We start from the raw sequence: 19,423 nt of genomic DNA on the forward strand, positions 1-19,423 counted from the left end.
ACAGTAGGGGTTTTTAATTGTAACCATGTTTAAACAACAAAAAAAATCCTATCCTATATGTTGTAAAATAATAAAGCATTGTAAAATATGAAAGTGTACTGAAATAAAGGAATTTTAATGTAGAGTCCATAATAACTGTCGAAAACTACAATATATTGCAAACCCGCTTTCGAATAGTCTTTTAACAATTACAAAGATACGTTGTCGAGAGTGTACTCAAATGAGATATTATGGTGGGAAGACATACTCCAAAATCCTCATGCTTTTGTCTGCTTTGATATGCTTTTAAATTTCAAATAGAAAAGGACTATCACAAAGCAGTATGCAACATTGTTAGAATACTATTTCCTAATGTATACGAGCCTTTTTGTTACGAGAACCCTCCCACAAAGATACCCATCAGGCTACGAAGCGTAGCGCTACGACGTAGCGGAATTTCGTAGACGGTCTACGTATGCATACGAAAATAGTGAACGTTGCTTTGCATAAAGTTTATATAATGGGTGGGTTGCTGTGTTCGTATTTTGAACATTTTTGTTTAGATGAAGCCAAACGACGTTGTGATATAAGAATACTGCTGAGAGGAGAGAAACGAATTGTTTGAAGCTTAGAACAAATTCATTTCGGTTTACATAAAACGTTCCTAACATAAAACTATGCTGATATGAATGTTTGCATTTGTAGATACGTAGTTTCAATGGATTATATTTAATATACTCCTTTTGATCATAAAATTGACTGCGTCCTGTCTTGCTTAGAAGTTAAAAAATATATTTTACTTTTTGTCAAAGGATATTTATCAAGTTGTCGTATAGGTGAGCCCGGGGGTTCAAACTTGTTAGTAAAAAGGCTATATTATTCGTATTCTATCCCATACAGCTTATGGTAATCGTCAACGTATCTCGTAAAAATATATGTAAAACCTTGTTTATATCTTGTTTATTTTGACGCTTGTATCGTAGGAACATTATGTTGTGTAAGTTTTTACGAATTTACTTTGAAGTTTGTACACTATAAACAGAAAGACTTGTTCTTCAAAGGTACTAAAATTCAATAATTCTTGGTATTTTGTTGTAGATGACTTTTCCTTCTACATGGTGGTTCAGTGTTGTATCAGACATTTGTAGAATATGAACGTGAGTAAGTTATAGCGTCAATTCTTTTGATGGGCGGAAACCTTATTGTGGTGATCTCAAGGCCTTCCCTTATATCAAGAAGAGACGAGCCCAACAATTAAAACATTCACTAATGAGTTTCAGACAAGCAACATTATACTTTTATTATACTATACTTTTATTATACTTTTATTATATTAGACTTTTATTATACTATTTTTGCACTACAGTAAGTACTAAGTATGTTTATCAGTTATTTGGTTACCATAGTACAAGCTCTGCTTAGTTTGGAATCAAATGACCGTGTGTGAGTTGTCCAATCATATTGTCCAATCATATACTTAGGGTTTTTTTTACCTCAGTAGACGTAACACTATTCGCTTGGCTAGACTTACATATCGTATAAAAGAATACATTATGTTATCGTAACACGAGTAAAATTGTAAATCATGTACGAACGAGATCTTTCCTCGCGGGAGACCGTCTAGTGCTATGAGAATTACTCTGAAATAGTGTTTTAATGTCCTTGAATACCTGAATAATATGTAAGAGAATATATTTTACACCTACTAAATAAGTAATTTGTTAACTACTACTTTACTATGATTTATAATTGTCGTTTTTTGTACGATGGATATTAATGTATAATAGAATACGGGAATTAACGCGAACACGCATTTTACCTTAAAATGCCTAACGTTTCGGCGCAGATTGCATTCGCCGTGGTCGCGTTAATTCCCGTATTCTATTATACATTAAACATGCAACGCGAGAATTTAAAAGTTACGATGGATATTAGTTTAGTAATATTCTTTAACTTTGTACTTGTGTGTGAAATCGATTGTCAAAACGTATTTTTTTAACGACGCTTACACCATCATTGGAATTCAAACAGATTTAAGGATTAATTGAAATAGTGAAATAGAGCAACGGTAAGGGCATTCTCGCGATTCAATTTGAGTAAAACTAACGCCAAATAAAATATATTTTTAAGCACATATTATTATCTAAATATGAGGAGCCTAATTAAACAAACAATACATACATAATCTTTGTTTTACCAAACAGTAGATAATATGAATATTAGTTACGTAATGTGTGTTCAATGTTTCATTAAAGCAACGTATATTAAACAACGGTTAATTATTTAGGTGTTCAAATATAGAGTGTAAATCTAGATAGCTAATAACTTTGTATTATATAATATGAAGTATTGTTAGTGGAAATATGTTATAACTAGCTGTTATGAGCAGATCTTGTAGAAATAAGATTTACAAGTTATAATTCGTACCAAACGCAAATAACATTGGTTGTCGCTGTCATCGTTCTGAGAAAAAGTTTATTAAAGTTTAATACGATTATTATTAGTTACATACAAATGTATGTAATGTGTATATAATAAACGTAGATAAGTAAACGGCTTTTTATATACCAAATTTCCGTATGGTACAAACGTGCATGTGGTCCACAAATTATTATTTTCATAATTATTTAGTTTGAGTTGCTATATTGACCATTAGAAAATTTTTCGAATCTTTCTGAATTTATCGTCTTTTTCCTCGTCGTGGAAGTTATTGATAAAAACAATATCAAAAGTTTCTTGAAAAATATCTCCAGTATCTTGGTTTACAATAAGGATATACGTGCAATATATTGTGTAAAGCCTTGTAACTTATAATGCTGTGTATGAAGTAGGGCAACAACAATATTGTTAGGAGTTTTGACGTCACTGATCAATCAACATGGCGGCGTGACGTGTCCTTAATATCAGGGCCAATGATGGAAGGATATCTATAGATGTTATAGAACATTTTGTAGCCATGAGATGGCAAATGCGTTTGAATTAAGCGGCATTGCCTTTCCTTGAGATCAAGTTGGTTATTATTCTTTGCAAAATTTTTCTTAGCTTCTCTGAAGAAATACTATTACACAGAACCAATTATTAGTCACCATACAAAAAGTAAAATAACTAGCTGACTTGTTAAAAACTAGCTGTTTGTCTTCGGGTATTCAACTATGTGTATGTTTTGACAAAATTGCAGTTTAGCCGTTAAAGCAAAACAAACATTCAGACTTCTGCAATTTTTTTATAAAATTATTATTAAGTCCCAATACTATCAGAGACAGTAAATGCTTTACGCCTTACCCAAACAATAATCTAAAATGGAAGTTCATTATCGAATGCAGATATTCCATTCATTTCGCAATTACAGTTTCAATTTGCTAAGTGCGGGTGAACTACTCTCTCGATAATAGCTGGCCTTCACTGACCTACAAATACATTTTCATTTTCTTTCAAGTTTTAAGTGGAGAGCATCCGCATTCGTGCTACTATTCAATAAATACCTATAAATAATTAGTTCTAGGCAATGTCTTGTAATGACTTGAATTATTTACCTAGGTTGCTGAATTTTTTATGCCTACCTGATGCCTAAAGGCCAATTCTTCGTAATTAAAAAGATGACATAAAAAATCTAGCCTAGAGTCGTTATCATTTTCTCATTTTTGTATAGGGAACACTGAACTATGTTTGCATCTTCTCGTCACATTTCAGTTAAATGTCATTTTCATTGCCGAGATTTATAGTCGAACCCCTGGTTGCACTACCACATTAATTTTAATATAAAAATAGGAATTCGTATCTCTGTGTTATATTTTCAGAACTCAAGTTAAAGCAATTATCTGTAAAGACAAAAACATTTGTAAAAAACAAAACTTTTCACATTACAATTTAAGTAAGAATAAAAATGTCGGAACAAATAAAAACTAGGGCACGAAAAACTTTGTGTTATCGTTTAAGAACTGAATTATTCTTTGTCAAGTGCTTACTAAAACAAATGGAAATTAAGATTATATTGAAAGAAATTATCTTAGGACTTATCAACAAGGAACATTGAATACTTGAGTCAGTTTATCAAAAAGTATTCAAGTTTTTGGACTTGAAATGCGATAACAAAACTAAGAACGGTTTCCTTTTAGTGCCTCGTAAACATTATTTTATTGTTATTTTTTCGTATGAGAATAAAGTGATTTAGGAATGTTATGATGATTATATTATCAAACCCACATTTAATTAAGATATTGTATTAGCACAATAACCAGAGAAATAAAGTCTGTGACGTCTCGCATTTTGCAGCCGTTTATTTATGTTAACAACAACACTACGCACTTAAATATCACATATCTTTTTCAGAGGTTTTTGTACCTGAATTTACAAACCTTACATTTGCACATAATTTCCATGTAAACTAACAAGCAGCAGATATTAACATATATTTTAGTGACATACAAAAATAAACCGTCAGCTCATTAAACAACGTAAAACTCTCGTCCTAACTTTCAGTAACAAAAAACGCGTCACATAACAATCCAATGTAAAAACCTGGCAATGTCAAGCTCAGCGTTTGAAGGGTAGCAGTTACGTCACAGCGTTACGTGGAAGTAATTCCATGGGATTCCAGGGGTGTCGGGTTACGAACGGCGAAACTGATGTTTTATGGTAAATTGAAAGTGAATTTTGCTAGGTTATTGAAGGGGAAAGCTGTTGTAGTATGTTTTATTTGTAATGTTCAATCTTAGCCAGTTGCATTCACCAGTTAATAAACTATCTTTAGGCTAAGCAACCCTTGGTGCAGTTATTCCAAAGATGGGTGACCGAGTCATATTTCAACTGAGTGTATTCATGCTTTGGACAGCACGTTCAAAGTCGGTCCCAAATGTTATTAATTAAGATAGCAGTCGTTAAGCCATGTCAAAAGCCTTTCGGGCGGCTTAATTTTGGCAGCTTGAGCAAAGGTTGACCGCTAACAAGACAATAAAACGAAAACAAATTTTCGGTAATGCGATGATGAAAGTTGTTCACCTAATGCAATACGCTAAATAATTAAAATAAGTTTAGTATATGATTGTATTGTATATTTGTATGTATATTGTATACCATTCGGAAACTAATTTAGTACGTAATTCCAAACGTCAAACTGTCACAGCGGCCTCACATTAGTGCGACGAAGGCGTGATATTTTAGCTATATTGATAGTTCACAACCAGACAAGGATGATATTATAACAATATTATTATCAGTTGAAGAATTATATATAGTGAAGGATGTAATGTATGTTAATTGATGAATCTGGTCAATACAAAGATGATTTTTACGACAAATATCAAAATCAAACCACATCTTTAGGTCAAATGTTGGCACTTATATACGGTGCGATTATTGAGACTACCACTAGCTCGGAAAGGGGGCAGAGCCTTATCAGAACCAGATAAAATAAAGTTTCACCGAAACGTAAATAAAACTCATTTAAACGTTTTGGGCTTGACATCCGATCTCTTTCCGAATTTTTATACTGATCATATTTTAGCAACAGAATATCAAGGTAGATATTTAATATTCTAGAAGAATGTAAAAGTGATCTGTTGTCTGAAAATATAAATTGAATAAGTTTTTATATTAAAACATAGCCCAACGTACGTATCTTTGCATTAGAACAAAGAATTCATAATTTCAAGGATCTTTTGGCTTTACATCAGAACTTTGTGGAATTGCTTGTCAAAACGTATTTTCATGAGATCAATATCTATTTTAAATATTTGATTCTATGAATGTAATATGTTTTATTATGTCTATACTTCTAAATTATTGGGTTCCATAATTATACCAAGCTCTATCTTGTGTGACGAAATCCATAATTCCTAATTTACAACACTACTACAATATTATCCACTACTATTAGCTGTCATAAACCAGAAAGCCAGTTATTACAAAGCTGTCGGCTATCCTAGTCTAATAACAGTTGTGTTATTACTACTAATATATTATAAACGGGTTGAAATTTAGCTTGCTAGTTTGAATAATGGAAATCTATATTAGTAATATTAAATTACTTAATTGCGTTTTGTATTAGAAAGGCTAATTATTGTTATTTGAACTGTATAAGAAACAATTATTCGGATAGAAAATACACGTTTTTATCAATAATCTACTATTTTATTCAAGCTGCTATTTCGGGTATTTAATTACAAATATATACGGAAATTCAGTGCTTATAACAATTACCACTCCAATCTATTTCAATACTTATATCTTCCTTAATCACCTTATTATGTTTTAATTACAGACATACATCAGGTTATGACCCGGAAGACTCTACTTGCTACGATGGTAAATCTTTAAAATTGTCTTAGCTTTTATAACAAAGCAGTTATAAGAAATCATATCTGGAAATAATTTCAATAAGTTTCTAAGTTCCGAAACTAACAATTTGCTAAATCGTATAACCGTAATGTTTCCATATCTACTTAGATTTGACCCTTATCGAGACGTTGCAATAACTTGGAAGACCCAACAGTAGTAAGATTGTACTGTTATAACTCTGTTATGACTCGTTCTCTCATAATAATAATAAGCATGATATCTTATTATACGCAGTTTATGAAAATTGTTAGTAATGCTTTTATTAGGTTCCATTTTTATTAGGGCAAGGATATTGCATCTTAGTCGTAGAATGTTCGAGAATTAGATGTATTAAGGCTGGCCTAACGACAGTCTAGCTGTAAATATTCTTACACATGGACGCTTGTGAGTACCGAAACAACTAATATTTTTTATTGTCTTAGCATAGGATAGTCTATATTAAAAAAACAATCGCATTTTCCAACTAGCTAAAACTAAGTGACCCCCTAACGTTATTATATTTAAATTACGCAAAAGAAACGAAATGCCGCCAAATAAATTAACCGAAAATGAAAAATACTGACAATACATTTTCTTATTTAGGTCCTACAGTAATATAAGCTAATAAACTGATACAATAGGAATGCCTAGTTTAGTGTGGAAAGCTATTCAAGCCACATATTGACCTCGAAGACGCTCTACAGTCTACAGAGATGATTGATTCAAATACCACTTCGCGGTCATCGCTCTGTCATTGGTCAATCTCAATGATCAACGTTCTAACCACTGGCTTATGTAGTTAGGTGAGGAATTCAGCTTGTATCCAGGTAAATTAGAATAGTGCCACTCGCTATGCATCGAGTATCTAAATGCAGGTCAATTTATGGTAGCCCTAATCCTCGTGTATTTTTAGACTAGCTGACCCGCGCAATTTCGCTTGCGTCACAAGAGAGAATGGGTCGAAATGTTCCCCGTTTTTGTAACATTTTTTACTGCTGCTCTGCTCCTATTGGTTGTAGCGTGATGATATGTAATCTATAGCCTTCCTCGATAAATGGGCTATCTAACACCGAAAGATTTTTTCAAATCGGACCAGTAGTTCCTGAGATTAGCGCGTTCAAACAAACAAACAAACAATCAAACAAACAAACTCTTCAGCTTTATGATATTATAGTATATAGTATAGATAATTTCTAATGACAATGCTTGTGAAAATCTATGTAAACGGTAAAAATGTAAACGGTGAACACTCTATGATTTTTTGTTGTAGTTACGGGTTTTATTTTACTCAATCAAATATTGCTTGTTGATATAGGCTTCAGGCGCATTTTTGATTTATTTTGTCTTTTGGAATGAAGGTACTTCTGAAAGCCTTAGGTTTCATTATCACCTCAAATTTGTATTCTTACTTTACCTCACACATGAAAGTGAACTTAACAAACAACTTTTGACGCAGCTCCTCAGAATGTTCTCAGGCAACAGGTTTATGTAATAAACATGTCATAAACCACGTAACATATACTCTTAAACAAGCCTCCCACATGATATTAACACATGACTGAGAAAGATCTAAATGCGGAGAGAAATAATAATACGTCTACTCAGTAGTCAGTTCCAGTATTTTTGTGTGTCATTAGGACTGGTTCCGTATTCCGCTGCATATTATAGGGTTATTCCTGTGAACTTCCACACATCTTGTTCGATGATATTTTTGCGTATTCATAATCGTCATTGAAAAAACCAGTGTTGTTACAAAATATGGGTTAGATAGGTGCTAGTCCGGAAAACATTTATTAATTACTTTTGGTTTTGGATGATATAAAGTAATAATCATATGATTATTCTCAAATCTCAAATAAGTACCACATAATAACAGAGGAAACTAAACCAAAAGAATATCTAACCTCTTCTTATATTCAATTTCAATTAATACTAATGTGTAAGGACATTGTGCGTTATTGTACCGTGGTCGGAATCATCCGTAACACACAGCAAAGTCTAGGAAAATCTCTCTAGAAACACAAGATTATTAGCATGTAGGTAGCTACATGCCCTGTAACTACCTACAACGTAACATCAATCAACAAACCGTTTACCTAGAAGTGGCTGGAACCTTCCAAACCCTACATGTTATACAAGTACAAGACCACAGTTACAAACTTGCCAACCCTTTGCAAGAACTTGCGGTTACAAAGTACAGCCACGACCCAAAACGTTTACCTACAACTAACAATTACGTACGAAAACAGAAATATAAGTTGTCTTTAGAATTTGACGTGATAATACTGTGGTTATTTGAGAAATATCAATAAATAGTAAATTATCAGCAGTAATTTAACTGCTTTTAGACCTGTAGCTCGATTCTCTTTTACTATTGACTACCGACAACCGACCCGTCATCGAGAAACTTTGTATGAAAATCTTATCAGCATCATCTGATCAGACCGACGGTACAGAATCGCGCTGTGTTCTCACCCGATATGCAATATTGTTTTGCTAGTGCTGTCGATAGCTGAGCTTTTCACAGAAAAAGTAACAGTGCGCCTAACATAATTTGTGCTACGCGTCACCGCGTAACCAAACTGCGAAAATAGCATCTACGTCGCTCGCTAGAGGCGCTGAACATTTAAAATGCAAACTTTAGATTCTCGGTTGTACTGACTGTACAGAATTGCCCTACTGGTCATACAACATTGTTACTATTGACTGTACCAGTGTTCGTAAAGGCAATGTGAAGCCTTTTAGTGTTTACTCTGACCCTTCACTGTTGACCAACTTAGTGTTAGAGAATCAGTTTGAAGTTTGACTGTTGGTTTTGTACTTGTTAGTTAATTTATGATATGGTGGTGTAAGATTTTTGTTATAAAACAAAATATTAATAAAATTACGTATAGGTCGTGATAGGCTCGCCCCTATTATATGGAAAACGTGGGTGCTTTAGGTATATCAAGCGTGATATTATGTATGTATAGACTGTATAGTCTGAGATAGGCTTCAGAAAGCCTGCACGCAAAACTATGAAATTGTTTGTTTTTGTGATTCGATTTTAACTTTGACATCTGTTTTAAAAAATGCGTATATCTTTAGACGACCAATAAGATATATAAAGTACTTACCAGAAACGGATGGAGCGGAAAATCCATAATGTACGTTGACAAGGAGCGACAGACAGGTGAAATACCACAGAGCTGCCATTGCGATCTGTGGACAAATACAAAGAATATTAAGTACAGAAATAAAGGAGCGCCATCATTGTTATTCCCTATACATCAAGATCGAACTATCATTTTAAATTGGCTTGTCAATCTTTACATACATGCATCTAAATAAAATAAATTTAACCCATAATGCTGGGCAAGGGTCTCCTCCCGTAATGAGGGAGGGGTTAGGCCTTGTTTTTCATCTATATACAAAACAATGTGTTGCACTTGCACGATAATCGCCATAGATTTTGTTTTATACCCATTAATACGCAAAATTATAAGATTTTTTTTCTAAATTTGTTAACTACATAAAAACGAAATTAACGAATTATAATAAAAAACCTGTAACAAGCGTACCATCGTTCATAAATTCTAAATGACTTATTACTAATATATTACGTTCTTAATATCAGGCAATATTTGTTTATATTACCCAAAGCCGAGTATATTTAGCTCCAACAAGACACCAGCCAAAGAAACCAAACACACTCGCAACTTCCTAGCCAATTTCTACGAAACCAACAAAACGAATCACAAACCACGGAACTTGAAGGAAGCCGGTCTCAATAACAAAGAATGTGTAGGAAATATCGAGTAAATCTGAGAAGTGAGTCAAGACAGAAGCCTTGTTAGTGCTAATACGTGAGGTTTAATCAATAACCTCCACACTTTGTTCACTTCCACGTTAAATAATATACTCAATTTGCAGAATGGACGTATATTGTGGCTTAGGTTTTTGCCTGAAGACTAATTGTTTAGAAGGCAGTTTAGGAGGTACCGCGTTCTGGACATTTTATGGTGAATGTAGAAGGAACACCGTTAGGTTTTTAGTCGGTATGCCCAATAAGCCGGAACGGAAAAAAAAGTTTATGTTTCTGTGATTACTAACTTTCTGTTACTTACGTTTTTATACATTTCATGTATTAGCATTGCGTCAAATAAATCAATAGTAATCCTGTATTTGCAATACCGTCAAAAAAAAATACCAAGCGTTTGACTGTGGGCTAAATTGACTCTGAGCCTGTTGTTATACTGTTAGCACAGTAGAAAAGTCACAGGTTTCTTCACATAATCATTAAAAATTGATCCCCGTGTTAAACAACTTAACTAGAATTACACTTAAAGCATTTTAGGTTTAAATTAAAAAAAACGTATTTTAAATGGTTTAGTTAATAATGTCCCAAAGTTCTTTAGTAAGTCATTCCATAAATAACTTCGACAAGAAACCTAAAACACTAGAAGTTCTTCAATCATCTCAATAAAAGGCCAATTAAACTTCGTTCAACCTCAAGATCGCTCTCAAACGATAAAACCGAAAAGAAAACTTGCCGAATCACTAAAAACTTATTTTTAACTTGATTTACTTCAAAAAGAATCTCCTAAACACTTATCTCATTAAAATAGAAATCAATCACAAAGTTTAATGGGTTTCTAGACTCAATTATGTTCAAGTTCAAATTTGCCGATGATACTGCGAGTGACTTCTCAATAACTCATCAAATTGGATGACTGTTATTTGGTCAATCTGGTGAGAGTTTGGGTAGAAAATTAAGATCGCTGATTTCACGTTTAGGAGCAAATATGAATGTTAAATTTCACACACAACATTCATATATGCTCCTAAACGAAATTCGTAATTGTTGTGCCCTTCATACTTGTAGGGCACAACACATGCCACAACAGTCGCGACGAGTACCACTAGCCACGCAAAACAATCAATGACAATCATTCCTAATATGATACTCATAATTCTAAACAACGGAAATATGTAAGGTTCTATAAACTGTTTAAAGTACGTGATAAGAAGTATTATAGTAGTATTACGCAAGTACATGTGAAATTATGATTTAAAAAACTGCTCGTGTGGCATGAACATTAAAATTGTGGTTTGCATGATGCCTACCACGCATAGTTTATTCGACAATACTTACACTGGCTACAAAAGTACTTATGACTACATAAGCACTTTAGTCAGTAGACTACACATATTTTTATTATGTAGGTACTTGAATGATTATCAAGTTTTTAGTGTTAGGGACTAGGCTTTAATTTAGAGCTATCATTCATTACGTGCTTTTGATTTTCATGTATCATTATTCATTTGTCTCATATGCGTATCAATTTTATATTCATAATAATAATAATAACTATTATAAGGTTTGAATTTTAAGCGTAGTATTTCAAGAAAACAACTGTTCTTATTTTTGGCCCATATTAAACAACATATTAACTTATTTTACTATGCTAGTTGACTCCTATCTTTTGTACTTTACACACAAAGCCTATCAGACAGAAAAACTTGATCAAAGCAATCAAAACGGGCGTTTTGATGTGCCGCAAAAACAGCCTGAAAACAACGCAATCAAAATTAAGAATGCAAAGCGTGCCTCTAGGCCTACGCAAACCGACACTAAACATTACTAATGCACTAACATATCAGACTAACCTTTCTCTATCCCGTGGGAAGTTATGAGCTATTTTTAGTCGGAGCTCGCCCCTCATATATTATGTACTTTGAGCGTTAATACTTTCGGATATGAAGTGGTTTTCGGCACATATTCAGGCTTAGGTCCGAAGATTTAAAATCAATGAGGGTTAGACTTGACTAGTAGTTTTCTATAGTGTAGGTATCTTACTTTAGGTTATAGATACCATAGATAGATTATGGATCAGGTGAGCTATGGGCGGCGGTCCTGTATGACAAAATTAACTTATAGATGTGAACGAAGCAAGGGAAGTTTGTAAGGATCGTGCCAGGTGGTGAAAAATGAGTGATTTTATGTATTTATCTTAATTATCTTCTAATAGCCGTTAAAAAATAGATTTTTTAAGAGAAAGGTCGAAGAAACCAGAAAAAAAATGTTTTGGTATATGGGTGACAGCTACTCATGTAAAATTATTAGTTCCTTACATTATGGTCACTTTGTTCCACGTATGTCTATATTTATATTTGTCAGAGTCATCACGTTTCTAAACGAGATTCTAGAATCTTACTAATTCACCATTTGTTAAATAAAGTCCTTAACCTTGCTTAATTTAGACTGCAGAAAATTCAAGCAAGGAACGTAGTGCAATCTGGCACACTATTTAAAATATCAAAGAAGCAATTCCAAGCCGTATACATTTTGTATCAGTTCCTTATAGACTCGGTGCAGGCACTGAGTAGAACTTATACAACATTAATGAGTCGCGCGGTGAACTTGCTCTGTGGTTTGCGGTTAGAAGTAATACACGTACTTGATAGAAAAATGTGAAAGAGCTTTTGAGACCCAATAGCGGGACGTTATAATTGTTTATTTAAGGAGGTCCAACAGCTTAGCAACTTATCATATCAGTAGCTAATGCATAACATTAATATGTTAATGCTTTATAAAGACCACACCTTTCCTGATAAACGACATTATATTAAGAAAAGATATTCTGTATTGTAATATAAATAATTGACTAGCTTCTAGCTGCGCCAGCGTGAAAAGATTTCCTGTGATAAAAAGTATCCCATGAGTTAATCTTGATTATAAACTATCTGTGTACCAAATTGCGTTAAATAGTTTTTTAGTGAATGAATTAACAGACCTATAATGTATTAACATTCATCCTCACAAACTTTCGTATATTTCTAATATCTGTGAGATATAAAATATGATTAATTATATTTCTGACAAAAAAGTCTAAATAAAATAAAATATCCACAAATATGTATAGAACAGTGTCGAAAATATTAAAGTGTTTTAATTACAGACTATAAATAAAAGCCTGACCTATGAGAGTGCTTGGTATATATCATTACGAAGTTTCAATGTTTTCGGGATTATAATATGAATGTTGTTATAATTATAAAAGGATTCTTGTTTGTTTAGGATTGAAACAAAATCCGCTTATGTAATTGTGTAAAAGGTTTTTAATTTAATTTACTCCCACACGTGGAAACTGGAAATAATTCATCGTGGAGGTAGCGCATCATGAGCGATTTAGGCATTTTGCAGAATCGGTATATAACATTAAGCCCTTTCTGCTGTAAATTGTACCTATTTATTGCAGTGTATGTATTATGCAGTGTGTCTATCCATGTTACACTAGTGTTTTGTGCACACATTTGGCCACTATAAACAAACTCTTGCACAGTTGGCTGGTTTCAATAAATCAAGCCGCTGTAGCCAAGTTTTGGCTAGAATAACATTATTATTTCATCTATGTAGCTGTTCAACAATAAAGCGAATGTAAGACATTTTTTTAAGCTTGAGCACTGCTACTTATTTAAATCAATCTTGTAGTGATGAATGTTACATATACAGAAATATATACTTAAACTTATAATGTAAAAATAATATAACACCGAAAAGTTTATTCGTTTGGACACGATAACCTTGGTAATTTGTGCATCTAATAAAAAAAGCAATGTCGTTTATTGAGCAGAGCTCGGCTGTATAACATCACGCTGTAAATAATAATTATAATAGGTGAAAAGCAACAAAAAAAAGAATGTGATAACGAGAAAACTAAAATCCACGCGTAGGAAATCGCAGGTCGCTAGTCTATAACAAATCCCTCTTCAAGTTGTATTTCTGACAGATGGATACAGACACATGTCCCCACGATTCATTAGCTGTATATTTCCCCGGCGTCCATAAAGCTTGTGACGTAAAGTGTGAGTGTGTTTAATATCCATTTAACGACATATCGCGTGGACTATAAAGATTGCAGTGACGTACCATCTGATATCGCTATGACAGTTTTATTCTAGAAATAAATTGAGGTTTCATTTATTTTATAGCTTATGCTGCAGCTACACTGATTTTTGGATTGTTGATCAATTGAATTGATCGATTTCGATCGACGATCAATCAATTGCCGGGATATCGCACCACTATCAGGTGCTTATATGTGCCTATGAAAATATTTTTAAAACTTTTGTTGAAATGTAACATTACAAGCTTATTTCTACTATCGTCAAAATAAACATCTCATATTCATGTAGATTATCCAATACACTAAAATAAACGTTTTACCATAACACAACACCTCAAATTCAAATTAAGTTTGCTATAGTTACTCAAACACAAGAAATCCTTTTGCCAACCCTAGTACAGCTTTCACTACTAACTATTAACGCTCAAATTGCTTATTCTAATAAAGTTCAACAAAATATCGCTAGGGTTGTCAATAGATGTTAAGCTCCGATACTCAAGCCCTGTCACGGAATCTTCCAAGAACTAGCTAACACTTAAGGCCGGAATAATTAAGATATTTATTATGTTCATATTTTGTAGGATAAACAGCTGCTGATATTTTTATAAGATTATATTTTTAGAATATTATTTGGTAAACATAGTTGTGCTACGGTAACTCTAACCTCTAGCAAACAATGATGTATTTTCTTGATTTTTCTATACTTTTCCTCAATGACGCAAATATTTTGAAATCCTATGAACCCGGATCCACAAAACCCTGTTAATATTTAAACCAATTTGAAGTAAATCTTAAATTTAATAAAAGTTATAGTAACCTACCTAGTACCTACTTTACAACCAAAATATGTACTGTTTTTCTATCAATGATTAAACAAGGATCACAGTCTGTGGTTCAGCCTAATCATGAAATTCCAATTATAATACCTCTATAAACATTTTAATGTACATAAAAAGAAACATTATTCTACTATTCACAAAGTCCAGCTAAAATAAATTACCTCTAGTCGATAATTTAATAAAATTTCCCACTAAAGTCTACTTCCTTTTTAAAATTATGTCCATAAAATGGCACTGCAGATTCAACTCGATTAAGAAATAATTGTATTAGTCTTCGATGCAGTCAGGTTATGTACTAAAAGAGAAAATAGGTTACGGGCTATTCAGTACCATAGAACGGGGTGACTTTAGGAAAATTTGGGGTTAATTCATGATAGAAATAAGTTAATAGCTCGCACAAAAAGCTAGCGACGAGTTCAGTAGCTTGATTCTCTACTACTATCGACTACTGACAACCGACCTGTCATCGAGACATTTTGTATGAAAATCTGACGGGCGTCGTAGGAACTATTTTGGCAGAACATTCTTTAAGCCAAACTTTCGCAACTCAACAGTACCGACTGTACAGAATCGCGCTACAGTTGTCCGGTTCTCGGTAGTTAACTTCACTGTGAATCAAATTGTAGCAAACATGCCTATTTCTTTCCATTTTAAAGTAACCCCTCATTCAAAAGTAACCCCCCGTTCTACCATATTCAATTAGATGAGTACCGTATTTTCTTTATTAAGACCAGCTATAGTAACTCGATAAAAGACAGCAGTGATTTGCAAGAATTTATATTACGATTAAATATTATGCTTTTGCTTCGTCATTCTGTAGAAATTAGTAATATTTGGGTCACTGCAAAAAGCTCCTTTTTTACACTGACCTACATATTACTCAATACTCAGAATAAATGTAAACACACTTTTGAATAATTATGAATGAATCAAAACATTTGAATGCTCCGATTGATAGAAAAATATATCTCAAATTAACGTCAGTTATTCAATTATATCTCTTTAAAATTACAGAATTGTGCCGTCTTTCCTTCCATTTAAAAATACCTTAAACCACTCCTCCACATTTCGGTTCAACATAAATATTTTTGAGCAAAAATCCTAATAAAAGAGCAACTAAACCATATTTTTCCTCAAGTCATTCAAAAGCACTCCTACAGACACGTGAACACAAACAACCGTACAATAAATCTCGATATAAGTACAAAAAGGTTCCACGTTTATAGATTTCCCGCGTTCCCGATTTTGCTAGTAGGTCTCGTAACGGTGACCCAGTTACCAGGTTGTTCGCCCGACCCGGCAACCACAACCAGAGCATGAAATGCACCACTAGATACGGTGAAAGGATCCACCACATTATAAAACGGTTTAAAAGCGTTTTTGGGTCGAATTTTGTTGTTCGTTTTCGAGATATTAATATTTAAGCGGGGATTAAATTTGTTTTGTTTTTGTTTGGATTGTTTTAGTATTAATAAGTAGGTCACTGAGTTATTTAATAGTCTTAGTTGTATTAATACTGTATTTACTATAAAGTATTAATCCTCGTCTTTTTTTAGCCTGAAGATTTGTGTCTCTCAATATTTAATGTTTATCAACAAAGCTACTTACTTATTATGTACCTATATATTACCAAATTCTCACTTCCATTTATTTATAAGAAAATTATAGTAAGAACATCAAAGAAAAATAAATAATATTTAGAGTATTGAACCCTGGGTAAATGCTTTATATCTGTGTGTGCGTGAGGTCGCTGATGTCAATGACTTTATCGGCCACTGTGTCAACTTCCAAGGCCGTTTGAAAATTCGGTCAACCTGGGACATTGCAGTGCGGTAACGTTTATCGAAAAACGCCAAAATGCAATACGTTTTTTTTTGTTTTATAGATTAAATTTATTTCAAAACCAATTTCATTTTCGTGATAAGGAGAAATACTTCGCAACACGCACTCCTCTTTGTACCTCTATATACATACTGTAAATATCCTTATTTAAAATTTTAATTTAGAAATAGTTATGTAGTCTTACAAATAATAATGTATAAAAGTTTTTTTATTAATACACATAATAAACAAAATTGATTATAGGTAGTAATAATATTCCTGAAACATACAAAATGTAGAATAGTGAGATTAGTAAATCTTATTCGGCTTATCTAATTCTCTTAGGTCTCTTAAATATTTAGATGTATTAATTGAAAGCTGGATATCTACTAAGTAAATGAATTATTTAACATCTGATATTAATATTTATTCGCGTAAATTACTGTACTAATATTAGGCAATTCAATTCGTTCATCGTTCAACATTTGGCTTTAATGCTTTAGTAAAAAAATATAAACATGAAATTGCCAGAGATATTTTCCTCTTTTTCTTTTACCCATATTTAATTCTTAGATTAAGCAATCGAGGTTATTGAATCATATCTCCTCAACTCTTATGTAGTGTGTAACTCTTCCATTAATGAGTGAGTGACTGACTGTCAGTCAACTTATAGCCGTAAACGTAACTCATCTATACTATATAATATAATAAAGCTGAAGAGTTTGTTTGTTTGATTGATTGTTTGTTTGTTTGTTTGTTTGATTGTTTGTTTGTTTGTTTGTTTGAACGCGCTAATCTCAGGAACTACTGGTCCGATTTGAAAAATTCTTTCAGTGTTAGATAGCCCATTTATCGAGGAAGGCTATAGGCTATATAACATCACGCTACGGTCATTAGGAGCGGAGTAGCAACGAAAAATGTTACAAAAACGGGGAAAAATTTTGACCCATTCTCTTAGGTGACGCAAGCGAAGTTGCGCGGATCAGCTAGTAACTGCTAAACGCAAAAGCCTGATTTGTCATTTATGCTAGCCTTAGTAAGGGTTTTCGGAAATTCCATCCCAAAGAGTGTGAAATCCCAAGCGGGCAAATCCGATGGCGGAAAAGGCTAGTTGAAGCATAAACTACAATATATTATGTTAACTATCAACAACGAATAAATTTTACAAACTTCAACGTTTTATTTAACTTTCAACAAGATACTTCATTCCATACGGAACTGATATTTGCTGAGAACGGATATTTGTTCCGCTTCATCTAAACGTTGGATACGGGGATTCCGACCGAGATTTTTCAAGTGGAAAATTCAATTCAATATTCTCATCGATGTAGACAAGTCGCAATGTGCCTGTTGATCTAGAAACTAGAGATTGTTTTAGCGATACTGAGCACAAAATATTTGAGAACATAGACAAAACTGCACTCAAAAATGTTCAATAATTTGAATACTTGGGTTTGCCTAACGTTTTAAGGCTGTTCCGGCTTGTTTGTTACTGTTCGTAATTTTATTTCCATAGCTAAGCCATCTAGGGTCATCGAGTAGTTTGAACAATTCAAACCTCAAAATTGATCATCAACTAACTGGCCAGCAATATATAGGCAGACTTAATACATTAGTCACATTTCTATCACTGTGTACAAAAAAAAATATGGAAGGTCTTTACGTATCTTGGCCTACATTATTCTCAAGTCTTGCTAGATTCCCTATATCCTACAAATATTTGTATAACCGGGAACCACGGAACAGCTAACTCAAGTCTGTCTCAGTATGTAAATAATGCAAATCTCTCAAAGGCTTTACCGAGTGTCGCTACCTCGCCACTAGATCCTGTAAGCTTCTCGTTAGCTTCGGAGTTATTATAAATTCCTTATCTTTACTACATCGTATGTGGGACGATAGCTCTTTTGATAACATAATAGCTGGAAGTTTTGGTCATAACAAAATTGTTTGTGTCAGATTAGTAGGAGAAAGTTACACTGCAACGGGTCCTGAACGCGATTGAAAATTAAGGGCTGGGAAACCTTATTTGCATGCATTGCATTATAATGTTGTGTGTACAAGACGCGACAGTTAGAAATCGTTAGTAAGAGCACGCTTTCTGCAGACGCAAAACAGTCTTAGGACAATTGATTGTATTTTATTTACATTTCAATTATTTCAAGTAGATAGTAGGACGAATTGGACACGCCCATGGTTGGATGGTCGGGCGCAACAAGCGACTAAGAGGACAGGAACTCCAAGGAAAAGTCTTTTCCTCAGCGGGACACAGAAACAGACTGGTTAAAAAAATGTTATTGAATATGAAATTATACTCAAGCAAGGAACAGCAAGATCATAAAAAAGTGCCTTACCGTCTAGACGTTACAATTGTTTAAACTAGTTAGGAACCGTATAAAAACTTAATGTCCAAACGAATTTAGAAACGTAATACTTTTAATGTCTGATCTCAAGTTTTCATTTCTTTATTCTTAACTTTAACATTGTAGGTCAAAGAAGAAACGTACTCAAGTTAAGAACTTGGCAAAGTGCGCCAAGTTTCAAATTAATTTATGTCTAGTTTGTAAACAAACCAGACTGAAA

General features: G+C 33.3%; 1 protein-coding gene across 2 annotated transcripts in view; it reads right to left on the reverse strand.

Annotated features, from left to right (window-relative positions):
• LOC142973730 (uncharacterized) overlaps nt 1–19,423 on the reverse strand; it is a 117,390-nt gene that overhangs the window by 81,193 nt on the left and 16,774 nt on the right. Inside the window, exons 1-2 of one of the 2 annotated variants that reach the window (XM_076115713.1) lie at nt 9,931–9,989; nt 9,411–9,495 (exon numbers count right to left, since the gene is read on the reverse strand). In XM_076115713.1, coding sequence (XP_075971828.1) covers nt 9,411–9,489 — 79 coding nt within the window. In that variant the 5' untranslated portion in view covers nt 9,490–9,495; nt 9,931–9,989. Of the gene's footprint in view, nt 1–9,410; nt 9,496–9,930; nt 9,990–19,423 lie in introns of those variants that run through there. The other variant, XM_076115712.1, reaches the window with a different exon arrangement.

This window comes from Anticarsia gemmatalis, chromosome 6, assembly GCF_050436995.1.
Source record: "Anticarsia gemmatalis isolate Benzon Research Colony breed Stoneville strain chromosome 6, ilAntGemm2 primary, whole genome shotgun sequence".
NCBI lineage: Eukaryota > Metazoa > Arthropoda > Insecta > Lepidoptera > Erebidae > Anticarsia > Anticarsia gemmatalis.